At 50.6% G+C, this 20,773-nt stretch overlaps 1 protein-coding gene and 1 long non-coding RNA gene across 4 annotated transcripts; one reads left to right on the top strand and one right to left on the bottom strand.

Annotated features, from left to right (window-relative positions):
• Positions 1-1,224: 1,224 nt before the first annotated feature.
• On the bottom strand, positions 1,225-5,044 carry LOC108582574. The gene is made up of 2 exons (XR_001896196.3): positions 4,800-5,044; positions 1,225-1,534 (listed from the first exon to the last, which is right to left on the bottom strand). It is a non-coding gene; the product is annotated as an uncharacterized LOC108582574 (long non-coding RNA).
• A 32-nt stretch (positions 5,045-5,076) lies between these two features.
• CCDC42 (coiled-coil domain containing 42) lies at positions 5,077-20,301 on the top strand. Of its 3 annotated transcripts, XR_001896195.2 has the most exons (8): positions 5,077-5,498; positions 5,839-5,944; positions 6,294-6,398; positions 8,341-8,538; positions 14,772-14,993; positions 15,108-15,266; positions 19,105-19,466; positions 20,022-20,108. XR_001896195.2 is itself a non-coding variant. In XM_003912324.4 (7 exons), exons 1-7 carry the CDS (start codon positions 5,416-5,418, stop codon positions 20,097-20,099), a joined length of 951 nt encoding a protein of 316 aa, XP_003912373.2. In that variant the 5' UTR covers positions 5,085-5,415; the 3' UTR covers positions 20,100-20,301. The 3 variants fall into 3 exon arrangements, 2 of the variants coding, with proteins under 2 accessions (XP_009187916.2, XP_003912373.2); XM_003912324.4 differs by lacking the exon at positions 19,105-19,466 and having other exon boundaries at positions 5,085-5,498; positions 20,022-20,301; XM_009189652.2 differs by lacking the exons at positions 14,772-14,993; positions 19,105-19,466 and having other exon boundaries at positions 5,081-5,498; positions 20,022-20,301.
• The last annotated feature ends 472 nt before the right edge of the window (positions 20,302-20,773 follow it).

Here is a 20,773-nt window from a genome sequence, read left to right as displayed (position 1 = left end):
GAGGCAAGTAAGATCTTGGAGGAATTTGAGAAGCGTCTGTGCAATGTCCAAGAGTCAACTTATAATGGGATGAACCTAGGGAGTCAACAAGAGTCTGCACTGAGCCTGAGCACTCAAAGCATTCTTGGGATGGCCACGTGCAGTGGCTCATGCCTGTCATCTGAGTACTTGGGGAGGTCCAGGTGGGCAGACTGTTTGAGCCCAGGAGTTCAAGACCAGCCCGGACAACATGGTGAAACCGCACCTCTATAAAAATACAAAACTGGGCCGGGCGTGGTGGCTCACACCTGCAATCCCAGTACTTTGGGAGGCCGAGGCAGGCGGATCATGAGGTGAGGTGATTGAAACCATCCTGGTGAAATCCCGTCTCTACTAAAAAAAAATTGCAAAAAAAATTAGCCGGGCGTAGTGGCATGCGCCTGTAGTCCTAGCTACTCAGGAGGCTGAGGCAGGAGAATCAGTTGACCAGGGAGGTGGAGGTGGCAGTGAGCCTAGATCACGCCACTGCACTCCAGCCTGGGTGCAACAGAGCAAGACTCCATCTCAAAAAAAAAAAAAACAAAATCAAAACACACACACACACACACACAACTTAGCCAGGTGTTGCGGTGCACACCTGTAGTCCCAGCTACCCAGGAGGTTGAGGTGGGAGGATTGCTTGGGCCTGGGAGTCAAGGCTGCATGAGTCATGATCATACCACTGCACTCCAGCCTGGGCAACAGAGCAAGACCCTCTCACAAAAAAAAAAAAAAAAAAAATTCAAAACATTCTTGGGGACTGCAGGTCTGTTGTATCTATCTGCCAACGATGTAGTCACAGGGTAAACAGACCAAATATTGCCCACGTCTCCTGTTTAGTGCCATCTCTGCTGTTAGAGAATCCCAACCCTAGAAGAAAGGAAAGCTCGTTCTTCTGCTGACTTGGTGAATCTGCCTGTGTGTCTGGCTGTTGGTCAGCCTGCCACGGATTGCTGCCTGAGTTGCCTTCCTGTCTTTTGCTGCATCCAATGAGGGTCCAACCAATCTTCTCAAAAGTATTATGATAAGTAGAAGTGAGCATCAAAAATACAGGATTACTTTCCAGAATATATAAAGACCTTCTATAAATAATAAAAATGCAAAGCAACTTGATTTTTAAAATGCATATGAAACACGAACAGGAGACTCGGAGAAGAAGAAATGACTGTATACAGATGACTAACTTCACCTATCAGACTGGCAAAATTTAAGAGATTGGTAACATACCATGTTAGTGAGTGTCTTAGTCAGTTTGGGCTGTTCTAACAAATTCTTATAGACTGGGAAACTTAAAACATTTCTTTCTCACGTTTCTGGAGGCTGGGAAGTCCAAGATCAAGGGGCCAAGAGAGGCAGTGTCTGGTGAGGGCCCATTTGCTGGTTTGCAGACTGGAAATCTTAAATATTTCTTTCTCATAGTTCTGGAGGCCGGGAAGTCCAATATCAAGGTGCCAGGAGAAGCAGCATCTGCTGAAGGTCGGCTTGCTGGTTTGCAGATGGCTGTCTTCCTGTTGCTCTGTCACATGGCAGAGAGCAAAGAGAGAGAAAGCAAGCTGTCTCTTTTGTTAAAAGGGCACTAAAGCTATCATGAGGGTACCACCACCCTTAGGAGCTAATACATCCCAAAGGCTCTATATCCAAGTACAATTATATTGGAGATTAGGGTTTGATATGGTTTGTCTGTGTCCCCATTCAAATCTCAACTTGAATTGTATCTCCCAGAATTCCCACAGGTCATGAGAGGGACCCAGGTAGAGGTAATTGAATTGTGGGGGCCAGTCTTTCCTGTGGTATTCTGATATCCAAATAAGTCTCAAGAGGTCTGATGGGTTTATCAGGGGTTTCCACTTTTGCTTCCCTTTCGTTTTCTCTTGCTGCCACCATGTAAGAAGTGCCTTTTGCCTCCCGCCATGACTCAGGCCTCCCAGCCACGTGGAACTGTAAGTCCAATTAAACCTCTTTTTCTTCCCATTAAACCTCTTTTTCTTCCCAGACTTGGGTATGTCTTTATCAGCACCGTGAAAATGGACTAAGACAGGGTTTCAACATATGCATTTTGAGGGGGGCACAGATTCAGTTCACAGCAGTGCAGATGCAGGGAAATGAAGACTCTCTAGGCTTTGGGTTGGAATGTAAACTTGTAAATTAGACTTGTAAAGTCTTCAGAGACTCACATACGACTTGTGAGATCAAGGCTGTGTTCTGGTAGTTCTCTCACCATTGGCAAAAAAACAGAAAAGTATCATTTCCATTGAATACCCTGCTACATAATGAATTTTCACATTGAACATTTAATTTCCCATTTAAATAAACCCATCTGGAATTTGGTTTGTATATGTCTTTCTTTTTTTCCAAATAATGAGCTAGTTATCCCAGCACCATTTGTGGCATACTCTACACTTTCCCCACTGGGATATGCCATGATAGCATATAATGCATTCCTATAGAAACTTGGGACTATTTCTGGATTTTCTATTCTGTTTATTGTATCAAGGATCATAAACTGTGGCCCTGTAGCCCATTTCAGGCCTCCAGATGTGTTTTTGGTCTTGCTTTGGTTTTGGTCAGAAGTGTCTTTTTAAATTGTGAGTTTTCATGCCATTAGACAGCTCACAAAGTCAGGCCTATCTTAGAACAAGGTACTTGCTCAAGCCCTAAGAGCACTTGAGGTTTTTTTGCCTGGAGTGACACCAGCAACATACTGTTTTAACACTTTCACCTTAGAACACATTTTGGTGTCTAACAGTGGACATTCCCTCTCATTCTTCTTTTGTGATGGTTCCTTAAGTACTCAGTTCTCCAGATGAACTTTTACATTGTTTTGTCAACATCTGTGGGGAAAAACTCTCTGAAAGTTTGATTGCAATTGCATAAGATTCCTAAATTCATTTGGATGGAATGTACAGCTCTATCATATTGAACCATCATTTAGACATTTTGTAAGTCACTATTCAGTTCTTTTATATCCTCAGGAGAGGGGAGGGGAGGGGTGGAAAAGGGAGGGAGAGGGGGAGGAGGAGGAGGGGAAAGGGAGGGACAGAGGGTGAAGGAATGATGAATGGAATGGATGGAATGGAATGGAATGGAGAATTGGATGGAATGGAATGGAATGGAATGGATGGAATGGAATGGAATGGAATGGAATGGAATGGAATGGAATGGAATGGAATGGAATGGAATGGATGGAATGGAATGGAATGGAATGGAATGGAATGGAATGGAATGGAATGGAATGGAATGGAATGGAATGGAGAGTGGAATGGAATGGAATGGAACGGAGAATGGAATGGAACGGAATGGGAAGGAAGGAAGGAGGGAAGGGAAGGGAAGGGGAAGGGAAGGGGAGGGAAGGAGGGAAGGGGAGGGGAAGGGGGGAGGGGGAAGGGGGAGGGAAGGGGGAGGGGAAGGAAGGAAATGGATAGGGACAGACTTAACTTAGGACAGCTCTGTGTTTTGTTTTAGGGGTTCTGGAGGGAGGGTGGTGGTGAGGGGTTGGTGGTGGACAAGGAAGGATAGGGGTAACAGGAAAGAGTGGAATGGATAAACAGGAAATGGACTAATGGATAATGGACAATCAGGAGGGAATGGGGACTGGAAATGATGGCCCTTAAGGGCTGGTGTTGCACAGCCCCCAGGCTGAGCTACGACCTCAGAGAAAGGGAGGGGAACCCCAGATTGACTGTGCCAGCCTCTCTGGATAAACAAGGAAACGTGCCCCTCCCAGGAGCTTGCATCGTGGAGTGGGGATTGTCTTGCTTTCTCTGCTGAGCCCACTGGGCTGGCTGGAAGCGACAGGTGTGTATGATGGCCTGCTCTGGATGGGAGGCTCCGGCGGAGCGTGGGAGGAAAGCAGGGCTGGGGTGCGGGGAAGGAAGAGGAGACGCGCCACCCCACCACGTCTCCTCTTCCTCCTGGGCGGGGATGGAGGGGGCGGCGCACGGCCAGCAGGGGGCGCCAGACGACCGGCAATCCGGCGGGGCGGGCTGGCCGCGCTCGGGACACGCCCCCGCCCGAGACCCCTAGCCCACCGCAGCCCACGCACCCCACCCCGCTCCGCGTCCCAGACAGAGAGGAGCGGAACGGGCGGCGTGGCCGGCGTGGGAGGGAGGGAGGGAGGCAGAGAGCACAGGGAGCCTGCGCTCGGTGGGAGCATGCTCAAGGTCACGGCCAGAGTCCAGCCAGAGACCCCAGGGCGTCCGCCGCACACCCGCCGTCCCACGCGAAGACGTCCGACCTCCGGCCAGATGAGTTCATGCAGCCTGACGACAAGGAAGGCGCCGCAGTCAACACTTCAACAGGGTCAGCCTGCCACCGTGCTCGGCATTCTTCCTATCTAAGCCCCTGCAAACAAAAACGCGCAGGGCCGGGCGCGGTGGCTCACGCCTGTAATCCCAGCACTTTGAGAGGCCCAGGCGGGCGCATCACCTGAGGTCAGGAGTTCGAGACCAGCCTGGCTAACATGGCGAAACCCCGTCTCTACTAAAAATACAAAAATTATCCGGGCGTTGTGGCGGGCGCCTGCAGTCCCAGCTAGTCGGGAGGCTGAGGCAAGAGAATCGCTTGAACCCTGGAGGCAGAGGTTGCAGTGGGGTGAGATCCCGCCATTGCACTCTAGCCTGAGCGACAGAGCGAGACCCGCCCTCAAAAATTGGTGGCCCGAGCCCCTCTGAGGTGGCCTGACTCGGCCCTCCCTCCCTGTGCCTGTCCCTGCGCACCCTCCACCCGTCCCCTCTCTCACGCCTCAGCCCACCGCGCCAGCCCGCCGCCGCCTGGTTTCTAACCTCCGGCCTCCTCGCGACTCCACCCCTGCTGCCGCTAAGCGCCTCCTTTCTTTCTCTGCTCTTCTTCACCGCCATCCGACCAAGGCCCGGCCCCTCCCTCACCCTCACCCTCACCCACACCTGAACCCCGGGGAGGCCCCAGGAGCAGGGCGCCCGCACAAGACCGCTCCTCTACCCAATGCTCCTTCTCAGCCACACTCATCCAAAGCTGCCTCCTGGCTCTGGGCTCCATGGCAACCAGCAGCTAAGCAGGCCTAACGCCTTCCCAGAGTTCCTGAGGGCTAAGGGCAGGAGCAAGAGCATGACCCCAGCAAGGGGAGGACCAATGGGGACAGGGGGCAGAGGGCAGCGCCTGGGCTCCATGTGTGGGCCACAGAACCAGGCAGCCTGTTGCTAGGTAACCACATCTCCCATCACTGCCCCAGCGCATCGTCCTGAGCGGCCCATCCTGTCTCCAGCCACCTTCTGTGGAGTCTCGAACACTATCATCTGTGGGACCCTGAAGGCCGAAGGGAGAAGCAAGAGCGCAGCCAGCACCCCTGAGCCACCTGTGGCTCTGCTACCCACCATTTCACTGTGAAGAGTCAGCTGCCTGGGCCGTGAGGTCACTGCCACCATGAGTCTGGGTATCATGGAAGAGGAAGACCTGGCCGAGTACTTCCGGCTGCAGTACGGGGAGCGGCTGCTGCAGATGCTCCAGTGAGTGGCTGAGGCCTGGCTTGCCCACCTCTCTGTGCCTGGGACCACTCACACCCACCCCATGCCTCATCTTCCAACCTGTCTGTCCCCTCCTCTCCTGTAACCCAGTGCCCCAAATAACCCTGGCACCAGTCCACCCCATCACGCTGGTCTCCACCCCGTCACCCTCCCCAGCTCACTCCTGCATGGCCCTCTGTGCTTCTCAACACAACACTCCTTCCCTCGGAAAGGGAGAGAGGCCCCCTCCTTCCCCATGGGTATCTGTCTCCACGGGTTACTCCCAGCCCCGGCCTACCCCTTCTCAGAACACACAGACCTTTTGTGTTCACATCTTGGACAGGAAACTCCCCAATGTTCAGGGACAGTCGGAGTCCCCATCCATCCGGCTACTGGAGAAGAAAAAGGAGACGAAAATCATGCATCATAATATGCTGCAGAAGAAGAAGGTGGGGACTCGGGGATGGAGTGCAGAGGGGCAGGAAAGGAGGAGAGTGGGCTGGGGCACTGGGAGAGCCTGTACACAGCCCTCCATTGTCTGGGTGGGGTGGCTAGAGCCAGGAGTCCTCTATGTGGTCTGGTCTCTTTGGGGAGCACAGAAAGGATCTGGGTCTTGGGGGTACCACTGTCCAGGTATGCTCTGCTCTGAGCCAGGCATGGGATAGAAAGTGGGAGGCTCCTACGGACCCTCGGGCCTGGGCATGGAGCCTCTGGGGCAGGGGTCTTCCTCGGTACTCATGTCAGGGGCCCTCCTGACCTCTCTGCTCCCCCACCCCCACCCCCACCCCCACCCCAAAGATGTTTCAGCGCAGAATGGAAACCCTGAACCTGCGCTGGGAGGAACTGGGCGTTAAGGAAGCCCAGCTGAAGGCTCACATCCAGAAGTTTGAGCAGTTCATCCAGGTTTGAAGGGGTGTGGGCAGCCACAGTGGCCGGGGGATCCACACTGCGCAGGTGGGCAAACTACCGCTCCTCCTCCTCGCTTCTGCTGACTCCTCGCCCTGAGTTAAAAGCATCCTTAGTGCTTCAACATTGCCTGGCACCTCCCTAGGCATCCTTTATGTCCCCTACCTGTCTCCGTTTGTAATTTTCCATTTACCTGTCAGTCTCTGCTCCCTCTAGATGGCTGGTTCCTATTTCCTTTCCAGTACCTAGGACGTACAGTTTCTCCAGTAAATGAATGCATGGATGAATGAATGAAGATGCTACAGTCAGGACTAAACACTTGGGGAATACAGTGATGAATGGGACAGTTTTAGTCCCTCCACCGATCCCACCCCTCCATCCTTGTCCTTGCACTGAAGGTCCGGGCAGGGGATGGTTGAAGGACCAGGCACCAGAGTCCATTCCAAGACACCCTCTCTCACTTCAGTCCTTAGTGGAGCAATTTAATCATCTTAAAAGTTCAGATGTATCCAGACCCACTCCAGTTTGCACTTACGTGGCCCTGAAGGGCCTGGTCCAGCTCCGGGAGTGGGTAATGATTGCCGTCGGCCACACAGAAGCCTCACTGTGAAGCACCTTCCTTCCTGCTCTGTGCCTAAGCCATGTGGGACAGGAAGTCCTTGGACTGGCACATCCTTCAGAGGTCCAGTTCTTCTTAGCAGCCAGAGAAACACTTACGGAGTGGTTGGGACAGAAGATTTGGGCATGATTTCTCCAAATGGCTCTCAGAGGGTCGGTAGCTTCAATTCCCAGAGAGTTTGCTACAAATACAGACCCCAGGGGCTTCCCTTGTTGCTTTCAGCACGTCTGAAGTTGGGCCCAGGCTTCTATATTTTTTTAAAAGCTCCCCAGGCAGTTCTGATGACCAGGTGGATTTGAAAGTCACTGGTTTAGACCCCCTCAGTCCTCTCCTGGGCTTACAGGGCAGCATACAGATCCTCCATGCACCTCCCTCAGTGGCCTCCAAGTGCCACCACCACATACGCCCGTCCATGTGGAATCACAGGAGCCCCTGAAGGGGGAAAGGAGCCACACAGGGCGAGGGGTGGGCTTGCCTCTAATCTTAGGGGAGGGCTCTGCAGAAGAAAGAGGCAGGATTGGATTGATTGCGGTAACAGCCTCGTTCTGTCCTCTGGGCATCGAACTGCCTGTTCCATCTCCTCCCTCAGCGGGATGCCAGTCTGAGCTCCTAGGAGCATGCTCTCCCAGTGGCCTTACTCCCCAGGCCCTACGGTACCAGGCACATCGCATCTCTCATCTTCCTGGAGCTCCAGCCCTGTTGCCCCAGCTTGTGAAAGGGAGAGGGGCTCCTGCCTCCCATTTCCACAGCTGGGAAAATGGAGGCACCGAGTACCAAATCGGGAGAAAATTCCCACCTCCCAGCTCTAGTCTGGGAGTGGTCCTTCTGCTCCATGGAAAATGGCCACCGCTAAGAACAGAAACCACAGAAGCTTTGTCAGGAGGGTTCCCGCTCCCACTTCTGGACTTTCTTAGTCTTCTCAGGGGTTGAGTTCTTCCAGACTCTGAGCCCAGTGCAATGTAGGTCTTCCCCAGTCCACTCTCTGAAGTCCAGAGCCCAAGTCCCACAGGAAAGAACCATTTCCCGTCTGCCCCCTGCCGACCCCAGGTCACCTCTTGACTTTGGATTAAACCTCTGTCCTCACAGCCCCCTGAGCCCCACCCCAGTCCACAGAAATCTCTTCAACCAGGTTCAAATAACCCTGGAGAGCCTTTTCCTTCACCCCTCTTCTGCCCCATGGGTGGCCCAGCAATCTCTGCCTGTTGCCAGGATGGTTTGTGCAGACAGAGGGGTCTGAGGGCACCACCAGCCCCAGGAAGGCCTGGGCCCCGGGAGGGCCGGGAGAGGCTTCCTGACCAGCACCGCCTCCCCCGGCCCCAGGAGAACGACCAGAAACGGATCCGCGCCATGAAGAAAGCCAACAAGGAACGAGAACTCAAGCGCCAGCACATGCAGGAGCTGAGCAAGGGCAAGCAGGAGATGGTGGCGCTGCGGCTGGAGCACCAGCGGCTGAGTGCCAAGCTGCAGGACTACTCCATCTTCAACAAGTACCTAGAGAAGGTGGTGGAGAACTCCGAGGTGAGTCCAAGGAGCCTGGGGGTCCGGCCCTGGCACCTTCCTCAGTCCCACCTCCTCTTCCCCGGGCCCTGGGGTGGAGTTCAGGCTCAGCTGGCTGGGGACTCTGGACCCTCTGGGCCTCACGGGCTCCGCAGGATGGGTACCCTGCTCCGAGGAGATGCAGCCAGCCCTAGGGGGCAGTGGGGAGCAGCTAAAAGAAGCCTCTGGTGAGGCTGGAAGATTTTCTCAAGGGGTGGGGCCTAGAGCTGTGCCTTTGTGTGTCTGTGTGAGTCACAACTGTGTATCTGTCTTGCGTGAGTTATGTGTTTATGTCTACATGTGTGTCCGTGGCTGTGTCTGTCTACAGGGGTGTGTGTGTGCGCGCGTGTGTGTGCGCGTGTGTGTATCAACACGTGGCCTCCCTGTATCCCTGCGTCCCCTCCTTTCAGCGTCTTCTGTTTACTGGAGAGTAAATTGGGGAGAGGAAGGGAGAGGAGTTGGAACAACACCCAACCCCCTGCAGAACTGGGGTGCCTGGTTTGTGCTGGGCCCCGGGGTTGGTGCTTCACACGGGCAGCTTCATTCAGTTTGCTGGTCAGCCCCAGGGAGAACCCAAGCTGACCATCCCTTCCAGAGAAGGAAATGGAGGCTCCGAGAGGTTAAGTCACCTGCTCAGAGTCTCACAGCTCGTCAGTGAGGAGAGCCTTTGCTTTCAGCCACTCTTCAGTGGGCCCCACAGTGCCATTGACAAGGGCTCTCCCTGCAGTCCCTGCGGCCATAGCCCAGGGAACTTCTTAGTTCCGCTGCGCCTCTTGCGGCGTCTGACACTGAGATGTCCCTCCCAGAAACCCCCCTCTGCCCTCAACTCGGTGGCACCTCCCTCTCTGTCCTACCTCTGCCCCCTCCTTCTCAGGCTTCTCAGGTGGGGGCGCCTCTTCCCAGTCCTTCTTTTATTTATTTTATTTTATTTTTTTGAGACAGAGTCTTGCTCTGTCGCCCAGGCTGGAGTGCAGTGGTGCAATCTCGGCTCACTGCAAGCTCCGCGTCCCGGGTTCACGCCATTCTCCTGCCTCAGCCTCCCGAGCAGCTGGGACTACAGGCGCCCGCCACCACGTCCAGCTAATATTTTGTATTTTTAGTAGAGACAGGATTTCACCGTGTTAGCCAGGATGGTCTCGATCTCCTGACCTCCTGATCTGCCTGCCTCGGCCTCCCAAAGTGCTGGGATTACAGGTGTGAGCCACCACGCCCAGCCTCTTCCCAGGTCCTTATGTGGTGGGTGGGTCCAGGTTCTCTGTCTCAGATCCTCCCCCTTTTTTTTTTTTTTTTGAGACAGAGTTTGGCTCTTGTTGCCCAGGATGGAGTACAGTGGCTTGATCTCGGCTCACTGCAACTTCCACTTTCCCATTTTCAAGTGATTCTCCTGCCTCAGCCTCCCGAGTAACTGGGATTACAGGCACTCGCCATCATGCCCAACTAATTTTTGTATTTTTAGTAGAGACGGGGTTTCACCATGTTGGCCAGGCTGGTCTCGAACTCCTGACCTCGTGATCTGCCTGCCTTGGCCTCCCAAAGTGCTGGGATTACAGGCGTGAGCAATCCTACACTTTTCTTCTGAGCAATGTCCAGAGCCTCCCATGGACGCCACTCATGTCACATCTCCTCCCCCATGTGACCAACAGCCAAGAGGGCCCCTCACTAGGGCAGATGGAGGCACCTGCTCCAGGGGTGTGGATCCATGTCCTCCGAGGAGAGGGGCGACAGGATGCACAACTGTTCACAGTTCCCACAATTTCCATATCACACCACTAACCTAATTTACTCATGCGTGAGTCCCACCTCTGCATTATTTCCTCTACTCAAAGGTGCTACCTGCTGTAAGGTCAGGGGTTCATTTCATGGTTGGGGTTTGTTTGAGGGGGGGCGGGCAGGAAGTAAGGAGGGACTACCAGATTAAAACTGCAGATAAATTACAAGATATGGCCAGGCACTCTGGCTCACGCCTGTAATCCCAGCACTTCGGGAGGCCAAGACGGGTGGATCACCTGAGGTCAGGAGTTCAACACCAGCGTGACCAACATGGTGAAACCCCGTCTCTACTAAAAATACAAAAATTAGCCGGGCGTGGTGACAGGCGCCTGTAATCCTGGCTACTCAGGAGGCTGAGGCAGGAGAATCGCTTGAACCCAGGAGGAGGAGGTTGCAGTGAGCCGAGGTCACGCCATCGCACTCCAGCCTGGGGGCCAAGAGGGAAACTCCGTCTCAAAAACAAACAAACCAAAAAAAATTGTAAGATGTGTCTTGAATTCAGAGTTGGTAAAATATGTATCTTAGAATGGAGGAAATTGGCCTGTGTCTCCCCGCTAAGCTTGAGACCCCCACGTTTAACTCATCCCGTGCACACTCATCTCATCTGCTTCCTGCCACCCCCAGGACAGCCCTGCCACTGGCCCGTCCTGTGCTGGTGAAAGGCAGGACCACCCACTCACAGCCCTGCCAGAACTCGGGCCTCCTTGGCTCCTCCCTCCTGCTCAGTGCCACAGCTATCAATCCGCAGATCTGGTCTGTTCTGCCTTGGAAGTATTTCTGGAATCCAGCCCCTGCCCCTTCCTCATCCAGGCCACCAGTGGTACCTCGTCTGGAGTTCAACTCCGCGTCATTCCTGGCCAGCCTGTTTGGCATTCTCCCCACCCCCCTCTCTTTCTCTTTTTTCTTCTTTGTTTATTTTGTTCAAAATACTTTAAGCATACCGGAGAGTATAGAGACACACATAACAGCAACCAAGTACTCATCACACAGCTTTGCTAAAGCTTCGTATTTTTCCCATCTGCCCCCAGTTCTTTTGTCTTAAATCAAACACTACCGATAATTGAAATCCAATAAATGAAATCCTTTGTGTCCTTCCAAATCTTATGCTTCTTCATCTCTCCTCAGACATCAGGAGTATCCCACTTTTAAAAATTCTCCTCATGCTTGTGTTTATTATTTTGTAACATTTTGTAACATTTAACTTTTTGTAACTTTTTATTTGAGTATTCTGCTGTCAAAAATTGTCAAATAGCCAGGCACAGTGGCTCATGCCTGTAATCCCAGCACTTTGGGAGGCCAAGGTGGGCGGATCACAAGGTCAGGAGTTCGAGACCAGCCTGGTCAACACAGTAAAACCCTGTCTCTACTAAAAATACAAAAATTAGCTGGGCATGGTGGCGGGTGCCTGTAATCCCAGCTACTCTGGAGGCTGAGGCAGGAGAATCACTTGAACCCGGGAGGCAGAGGTTGCAGTGAACCAAGATGGTGCCATTGCACTCCAGCCTGAGCGACAGAGCTAGACTCCATCTCAAAAAAAAAAAAAAACCTCAAATCATGTTTCTTTTTATTATTTTGTCACATTTAATGTTTTGTAACTTTTTATACAGAATTTTCTAAGCATACACAAAAGTAAAGACAATAGTCTATTGAACACCTGTTGCTCATTACCTGATTCTAATAACGATTAATTCATAGTCATGTCCCCCACACTTTCCCACCTCTGCCATTTTGAAGCAAACAATATATTTTCATCCATTTGTGTCTCTCTGCAGTATGTATCTCTAAGAGATGAGCGCTCTTTTTAAAATAACTACAACACCATTGTCACACCTACTATAAAATTGATAGTAATTCCTTAACATCAAATATAGTATCATTTATTGCACAAAATGGGCCAAGTGTAGTGGCTCATGCCTATAATCTCAGTGCTTTCGGAAGCTGAGGTGAGAGGATCACTTGAGCCCAGGAGTTCAAGACCAGCCTGGGCAACAAAATGAGACCCCCCCCAACTCTGCAAAAAAATTTTAAAAAATCAGTCAGGATTGGTGGTACACACATGTGGGTCCCAGCTACTTGGGAGGCTGAGGCAGGAGGACTCCATGAGCCCAGGAGGTCAGGGCTGCAGGGAGCTGTGTTTATGCCACCATCCTCCAGCCTGAGCAATAGAGTGAGACCTGTCTTTTAAGACAGATTATTGCACGGATGCTTTTTGTACAGTTGGTTTGTTCCAATGAGAGTCCATATAAGGTCCTCACACTGCCCTTAGTTGATATGCTTCTTAAGCCACACATAAAACAGGTTATATCGTATGATTCCACTGATGTGTTTAAAAACAGGTAAAATTAATCTTTATTGATAGAAGTCAGAATACTGGTTTCCTCAATGGTTGGGGGAAGACACTCACTAGCAACCTTTCCTCATTTCTTTGCTAGAATACTACCGTAAAGAAAAGGACTTCATAAAGAGACCCTTTCCTTCATCAACCATTTGATTACTACGTGGCTCTCACAGAGAAAGTTTGTTAAACGCTTTATTTAGTTTTCAGAATAATGAATTGGTTCTGTAGCACTGACCTGTAATGTTTCTAGTATCCTTATGAACTTATGGATTTTTAACATATTTGATATGTTTTAATCCTTTGCACTTATTCTTACTAATGTTCAAATCATCTCATCTTTGGGCAGTGGGAGGCTCTTCGATTTGGCACCTAAATCCTTTTGACATCAGCATTAAGTTTTAGAGGTGTGTTCCTAGTAACTCTGACGTGGTCCATTTATTTGAACTGTGGTATGCTGTTGCACTGTGTGCCAGATGAACTTTCAGAAATGCAGACGTGAATTGTCTCTTTACTTCTTAAAATCCTTCAATGGATAAAGTCCACACTCCTTCCCAAGGTTTACTGAGCTTGCTTGCTTGTTTTCTTTTTCTTTTTTCTTTCTTTCTTTTTCTTTCTCTCTCCTTTCTTTCTTTCTTTTTTCTTTCCCTTCCTTTCTCCCTCTTTCTTTTTTTTCTTTTCCTTCCTTCCTCCCTCCCTCTCTCTCTTTTCTCCTCCTCCTCCTCCTCCTTCTTCTTCTTCTTCTTCTCCCTCTCCCTTCTCCCTTCTCCCTTCTTCCTTCCCTCATTCTTTCTTCTTCTTTCTTCTTCCTTTCTTCTTCTTCTCAATCTCTCCCTCCCCATCTTGAACTCAGGCTACCTTGAGCATCCTGAACAAACCACCCCATATTCCATTCATCTTTGCCCAGGCTGTCGCCTTCACCTGTAGCACTGCCTCACCTCCCTACACCTGCTTTTGCTGGCTATCTTCTATTCATACCTCCCGTCTCATTTCAGCCACCCTTTCTCCCAAGAAACCTTTTCTGGCTGTTCCTACCTCCTTCAGTGCTGGGCTGTGTGGCCCTTCCCCAAAGAGGCATATTTGGGGAAAGGCCAGCAGGGCAGTTCCCAGGACATGCATCCATCACTGGAGATGTCATGAGATGGAGAAGGTGCTCGGGAAGTTTCCCCTGGGTGGCTGAAAGGCACGCTTTGATAAGCCCCTAGGAAGGCAACTTGGCATCACAGAAATGGGGTTCGTGCTGCCTTCTAAAGAGCGTGGGTTTCAGGACTTCTGTTCTACTGAGTGGGACCTGAGGGTTAGGGCTGGAGTGGCATGATTCTGGACCAGGCTGGGGGAGGTGAGCTGAGTCTGGCAGGCCACCTGCCCCACCAGCACCCTCTCCAGCCCCTGCTTCTCCCTCAGCAAATGCATAACTACCAGAGATGACCAACTTGAAGGTTTTCCCAGAGTCCCGTCCTGCCCCATCCCCCAGTCATAGGGAGGGCTTTTCTTGCTGTTGTAACTGACTGTTTCCTTGTCTGTCTGTCCTCCATGCCACCCCTCAAGCTGTAAGCTTTCTAAGAGCAGAGTCTGGTTTTCCTATCTCCTGCTATTTCCCTAGCATTTAGCATAGCTCCTGGCTTGTAAGTGGTTCCTGGTACAATCTTGTTGAATAGGAAATTCTTGCCTCGGGAGACGTTGCAAATTGCCTTCCATCAGCAATTATCAACCTGGCTGTGCCTAGAACCACCTGGGGATCTTTTGCAACATTCAGATGCCAGAGACCACAGAAGACTTGTTTATTCATCCGAATCTGCGGGGGTGGAGACTGGCAGGTGTCCTTTGTAAAGCCCCTGCAGGTGATTCTCACATGCACTTAAAATCGAAAATCCCTGGCCCAGTTGTACATCCCTCTGCCCAACAAACGTACCATGGCCCATACAAACCCAGGAGAAGCAGGCGGCGGGACCCCAGCGTCCCTCACAGCCTCTGGCCATGACCCTGGCCAAGGGCCTGCCTGCCCAGGTGTCCAGGTGTCCGGGCATTCCAGGCTGGGGGTCGGCAGGACTGGGTGGCTCCCTCAGGCCCCCGGGGCTGGCTGTGCATTGACCTGAGCCCCTGACCACAGTTCGAGGAGATCCATGAGGTGATTGCGCGCTACAAGACGCTGGTGAGCATGCACCACGACCTCATGCAGTCTGCGCAGGAGGGCCAGGAGAAGATCGAGCGCGCCAAGGCCCGGCTGGCGCGCTACATGGAGGAAAAGGATGATGAGATCCTGCAGCAAAACAATGAGCTGGCAAGGCTGCAGATGCGCTTCGACCATGCCCGCAGCAATGTCATCATTTGGGTGAGGGGCCCGGGGCAGGCCAGGGGGCGCCCGGGCACTGGGTGAGGGCCCTGAGCATGCATACACACACACACCACATGCTGTGCTCATGCCCCGTCCTTATCCCCTCCCCAGGAATCTCGCTGGGCACACATCCAGAACACGGCAGCCAAGAAGACGCTCCTGCTTGGCACTATTAAGATGGCCACGCTGAACCTCTTCCAGATCGTGAGCAAGCAGCTGAAGGAGGTGACCGAGGTGGCCCTGGAGGACACCCACAAGCAGCTGGACATGGTAGGAGGAGGGGACAGGTACTGGGCCCGTGGGGTCAGCTGGGCCGAGGAGGTTGCCAGTGGTTGGGTAGAAGAATGAACCCAACAGAGCAGCAGAGCAGGGACTCTCAAAATTTAACAACATCAGGATCACCTGGGAGGGTGAGCAGTATTACTGGGCCCCACCCCCAGAGTCTCTGACTCAGTGGATCTGAGATGAGAACCCAGGAATTTACATTTTCAGCAAGTTCCCAAGTGACACGGCTGGTTCGGGTTCCATACTTTGAGAACCGTTGCATTAGCAGCAAAACCCTTTTTAGCCCCAGTCTAGAGAGCAGTAGCAGGAACCCACTATTGAATCCATTAGTTGTGCAAAACAGCCTTATTAAATTCTAGTGAGATACTGTGGCCTGCTGAAGGCTTGAGCTTGAGACCCACACTTTGTTAAAAAGAGAAACTGGGGCCGGGCACGGTAACTCACACCTGTAATCCCAGCACTTTGGGAGGCCGAGGTGGGTGGATCACCTGAGGTTGGGAGTTCAAGGCCAGCCTCAAAAAAAGAAAAAAAAAAAAAGTAATTGACTGAGAGACACTTTCCCTACTTTAAAAAAAAAAAAAAAAAGTGAAACTCATGAAATATACACAACTAGGAAAAAGGAGTTCCCTAAAACAAATTATTAGCCTACATTTTAAAGCATGTTTGAACAGAATTATTTTATAGCCCAAAGGAGGGCATTTGTAAGCAAGTGTGTTCTGGAAGTAGCAATTCTCATCACATCGCCTTTACATGCCTACAGTTTATCGAGGACTCCCAGAGAGCTTTTCTTTATGGGATTGTATCTATTGATAATTGCCATCCTAGAAATTAAAACAGAAAATTTAAAAATATTTGTTTAATTCATTCATTTTTAAATAATGATAAAAAGTATGTTAACAGAAATAGCATTGTTTATGAAAAAGTTTCGAAAGTGTTTTGTGAGAAGAGTGGCATTACTTGCAAATCCCTTTAACGTCTGGTTTAACAGAGGACAGGCAGGTGCTCACGTCCACTCCTGCGTTCATTCTGTTGTGACAGCATGTGTCATGAAAACTCCTCTCTGGAAAATGCCACTGTGTACTCGTGAGAGAATAAGAGCGAAAAAAGGCAAATAACATTTTAATATTATCGTAAAAAGAGTTTTGGTCTCAAAAACCCCTGTCCGCCAGAATAGGGTCTCAGAGACTCCCAGAAATCCTCAGGCCCCCTCCCCTCAGCCTCCCAGAGGTCCTCAGGCCCTTGCCCTTAGCTGTTGTAAAGAAAGATGCAGCAGGAGAGCCCAGCAAGGTGGCTCACACCTGTAATCCCAGCACTTTGGGAGGCCGAGGCGGGTGGATCTCCTGAGGTCAGGAGTTCGAGACCAACCCGGCCAATATGGTGATATCCCATCTCTACTAAAAATACAAAAATTAGCCGGGCATGGTGGCAGGAACCTGTAATCCCAGCTACTCAGGAGACTGAGGCAGGAGAATCGCTTGAATCCAGGAGGCGAAGGTTGCAGTGAGCCGAGATCGTGCCATTGCGCTCCAGCCCGGGCCACAAGAGCAAGACTCCGTCTCCAGGTTCAGTGGGAGATGCCGCCCTCCAGCAGCTCAGTCCCACAGGCACATCTCCTGCTGAGACCATAGCTTCTAGTCCATCCACTCCAAATTTTGAGTTCCTGAATCCCTCTCGATTCACCTTTACAGGAGAACTTCAGATTTGCCCAAAAGTTATTTGAAAATATCTCACTTCATTCCCATAGGAGATGAACCTACTCACGGAAATACACATGACCAAGTAGCCTAAAGATTTAAAATTGAGGACCTGGGAAAGTACAAGTTGAAATCAGAGGTCGAGGATGGAGAGAAATACAGACTGCCCTTGGTTCTTAAGGGTCTTAGACAGGGGCTCTGAGCTTGTCGGTAACCCGAATGAAAAGCCACCTGCAGCTCTTATACCAGAATAAGAAAATATAAGGTTTCCTCCGAGACAGCGCACCTTTTCCCGGCACTTAGTTCTCGCTGAAATTTCTCGATGAGCCTTCATTGACACTATGAATAATGCTCTCAACAGCATCCCTGCAACCAGTGCAGGCACTGGCTTTGTAAGGCAGCTGCTTATACAGAACAAAGAACATGGTGCATAGGACAGCTTAGGAAAAGCGATTCTGCAGAAGACCAAGTCATTTGAATTCCATAGAGCGTGTCATGGAAGGTTTGGCATTATCCCTGAAGAAAAGCCAAACTATCTGAACAAGCACTTTCCAAACTGAATCCTGAGATATTGTGTCCTGGGGGAATACAAGGACTCCGTAGACTAATACATTTAGAAACTCTAAATTAAACGAAGATAAGATTAAAAACACAAACAGGACCTGGAGTCTTTGCTATAGTTCTGTGCCCTGAGATGCTCCCAGCAGACAGCGTTTCTAGAACTGACTTGGCCACAGAACTCCTTTGGGGCACGTGACCACTTATGAAAAAAACATAGCTCAGGAAATGCTGACCTGTCTTCTCTGTCATCTTGGGAAAGCCACTTTAATTCACTGACTCTCTGTTTTCTCATTTGCAAAATGGGAATGATACTGGTAATGGTAACAGTATCAGCAGCTGACAGTTGTCGAGAGTTTTGGACAAAGTCTGTAGTTCCATCTTCAGAGACAGCCTTGAAAAGGAGAAGTTTTAGAACTGAAATCCTTTTTTTTTAATTTTTTTTTTTTAATTTTAGATTCAGGAGTGCATGAGCAGGTTTGTTTTGTGTGTTTTTTTTGTTTTTTTGTTTTTGTTTTTTTTTTTTGAGACGGAGTCTCGCTCTGTCCCCCAGGCTGGAGTGCAGTGGCACAATCTCGGCTCACTGCAAGCTCCACCTCCTGGGTTCATGCCATTCTCCTGCCTCAGTCTCCCGAGTAGCTGGGACTGCAGGCAACCGCCACCATGCCCAGCTAATTTTTTGTATTTTTAGTAGAGATGGGGTGTCACTGTGTTACTCAGGATGGTCTCGATCTCCTGACCTCGTGATCTGCCCCCTCGGCCTCCCAAAGTGCTGGGATTACAGGCGTGAGCCACCGCGCCTGGCCAAGCAGGTTTGTTATGTAGGTAAATTCACATCACAAGTGTTTGTTCTACAGGTTATTTCATCACTCAGGTATTAAGCCTCGTATCCAATAGTCATTTTTTCTGATCCTCTCCCTCCTCTCACTCTCCACCCTCAAGCAGATTCTAGTATGTGCTGTTCCCCTCTTTGTGTCCATGTGTTCTCATCATTTAGCTCCCACTAATAAGTGAGAACACGCAGTATTTGGTTTTCTGTTCCTGCCTTAGTTTGCTAAGGATAATGACCTCCAGCTCCATCCATGTTCCTGCAAAGGACATGCTCTCATTCTTTTTTATGGCTGCATAGTATTCCATGGTGTATAAGTACCACATTTTCTTTATCCAGTCTACCATTGATGGGCATTTAGGTTGATTCTCTTTGCTATTGTGAATAGTGCTTCAGTAAACATCCCCGTGCATGTGTGTTTATGATAGAACGATTTATATTCCTTTGGTTATATACCCAGTAATAGGACTGCTGGGTTGAACGGTAGTTCTATTGTAACTCTTTGAGGAATCGCCACGCTGTTTTCCACAATGGTTGCACTAATTGCACTTCCACCAACAGTGTATGAATGTTCTCTTTTCTCCACAACCTCAGCAGCATCTGTAATTTTTCTGACTTTCTAATAGTAGCTAGCCATTCTAAGTGGTGTGAGATGGTATCTCACTGTGGTTTTGGTTTGCGTTAGAACTGATATCTTAGAGGCTATCTGGGCCAATCTTTTCTCCCTCTCTTCTTATTAAAGATGAAGAAACTGAGTCTCAGAAAGATGGAGTGATTGTCCCAGAACCGTGACGGGGGCCCAGCTAGGTCATCTGACTTCTGGAGCAGTGCCCTTTTCGGTGTCATGCTGACTGCGTGCTCTTTAAAACAGAAGCCAGTGAACAGAGTTTCCATTCCTTCTCATGACTGAAGGTTATCATGATGAGCATCAGCCCTGGGTTTCGAGTGCACGACCACATTGAGGGTGGTGAAGTTGTGGAAGGCGGTCTGCCCACGCCGACAGGACCCTGCCTGCGAAATCCTTTTCACCCACTAGCCTGCTTGTGACCCTTTCTTTCTTCTCCCTCCCGCTCGACTCTCAGCCTGGACTTCATACATCACCAGGTCTGCCTCCGGGAGTTCCTAACTCCATCCGTTTGTTGCTTCTAATTGCCTACACCTGACACTCAATTTCACCTCAAAACATTGTCATATGAGAGAAAGTGGCCTCCTCAAGAAGTCAGTCATGGCCGGGCACAGTGTCTCATGCCTGTAATCCCAGCCTTTTGGGAGGCCGAGGCGGGTGGATCACTTGAGGTCAGTAGTTCGAGACCAGCCCGGCCAACATGGTGAAACCCCATCTCTACCAAAAACACAAAAATTGGTCGGGCATGGTCGCAGGTACCTGTAATCCCAGCCATTCAGGAGGCTGAGACACGAGAATCGCTTAAACCCAGGGAGCGGAGGTTGCAGTGAGCCTAGATCGCGCCACTGCACTCCAGCCTGAGTGACAGAGCAAGACTCTCATATCAAAAAAATAAATAAATAAAAATTTTAAAAGAAGTCAGTCACAGGAAAGCAATGGTGAACTCTTTAAAAGTGAATGCCTGGGATGCTCCGTCTTGGGACGGGGGAGGCCTCTGGGGGGCAGAGTTAACTCTGGGCTCCTTGCCTTTCTAGATCCAACAGTTTATCCAAGACCTGTCAGACATCTGGGCAGAGGTGAAAAAGAAGGAACAACAGCAAGTCCGGGTTTAAGGAGGCAGCCTGGTTCCAGAATGTCCTGAGACAGAGGTCATAAGAGAAGAAGTCATGAGCCTGCGGTCCAGCCAGTCCAGCTTGGGACCGACGCCCACAGTGCCTTCCTGCTGAGGAACACCTGCTTATTTTCCCCCTTGGGCCTCACTCTATCCCTGAAAACAGTGAATGTTCTAAGAAGTTTGTTCTCAAGTTCTCTCTAGCCCCTTGGTAGTTTATTCATGGGGAAGAGTGTAGCGATGGGGGGACCCACACCACAAACACTCACTCTCAAAGCTGGTCACCTGGGCTGCCTGGGAATCAGAAACCACATCTTAGGCCTGGTGTCCCCTCGGCTTTGGGCTCACACACAGTCAGTGTGCAGGTGGGCAGCAAACCAGTAAGGTCAGTACAGAGGACTCTTCTCTCATCTACAACTTCAAATTTTTATTTTATTTTATTTATTTTATTTTATGATGGAGTTTTGCTCTTGTTGCCCAGGCTGAAGGGCAAGGCACGATCTCAGCTCGCTGCAACCCCTGCCTCCTGGGTTCAAGCGATTCTCCTGCCTCAGCCTCCCCAGTAGCTAGGATTACGGGCACCCACCACCACGCCCAGCTAATTTTGTAATTTTAGTAGAGACAGGGTTTCACCATGTTGGTCAGGCTGGTCTTGAACTCCGGACCTCAGGTGAT

This window comes from Papio anubis, chromosome 17, assembly GCF_008728515.1.
Source record: "Papio anubis isolate 15944 chromosome 17, Panubis1.0, whole genome shotgun sequence".
Taxonomy (NCBI): domain Eukaryota; kingdom Metazoa; phylum Chordata; class Mammalia; order Primates; family Cercopithecidae; genus Papio; species Papio anubis.
Note: the sequence above shows the minus strand (reverse complement) of the source record. Positions and strands in the feature narration are given on the sequence as shown.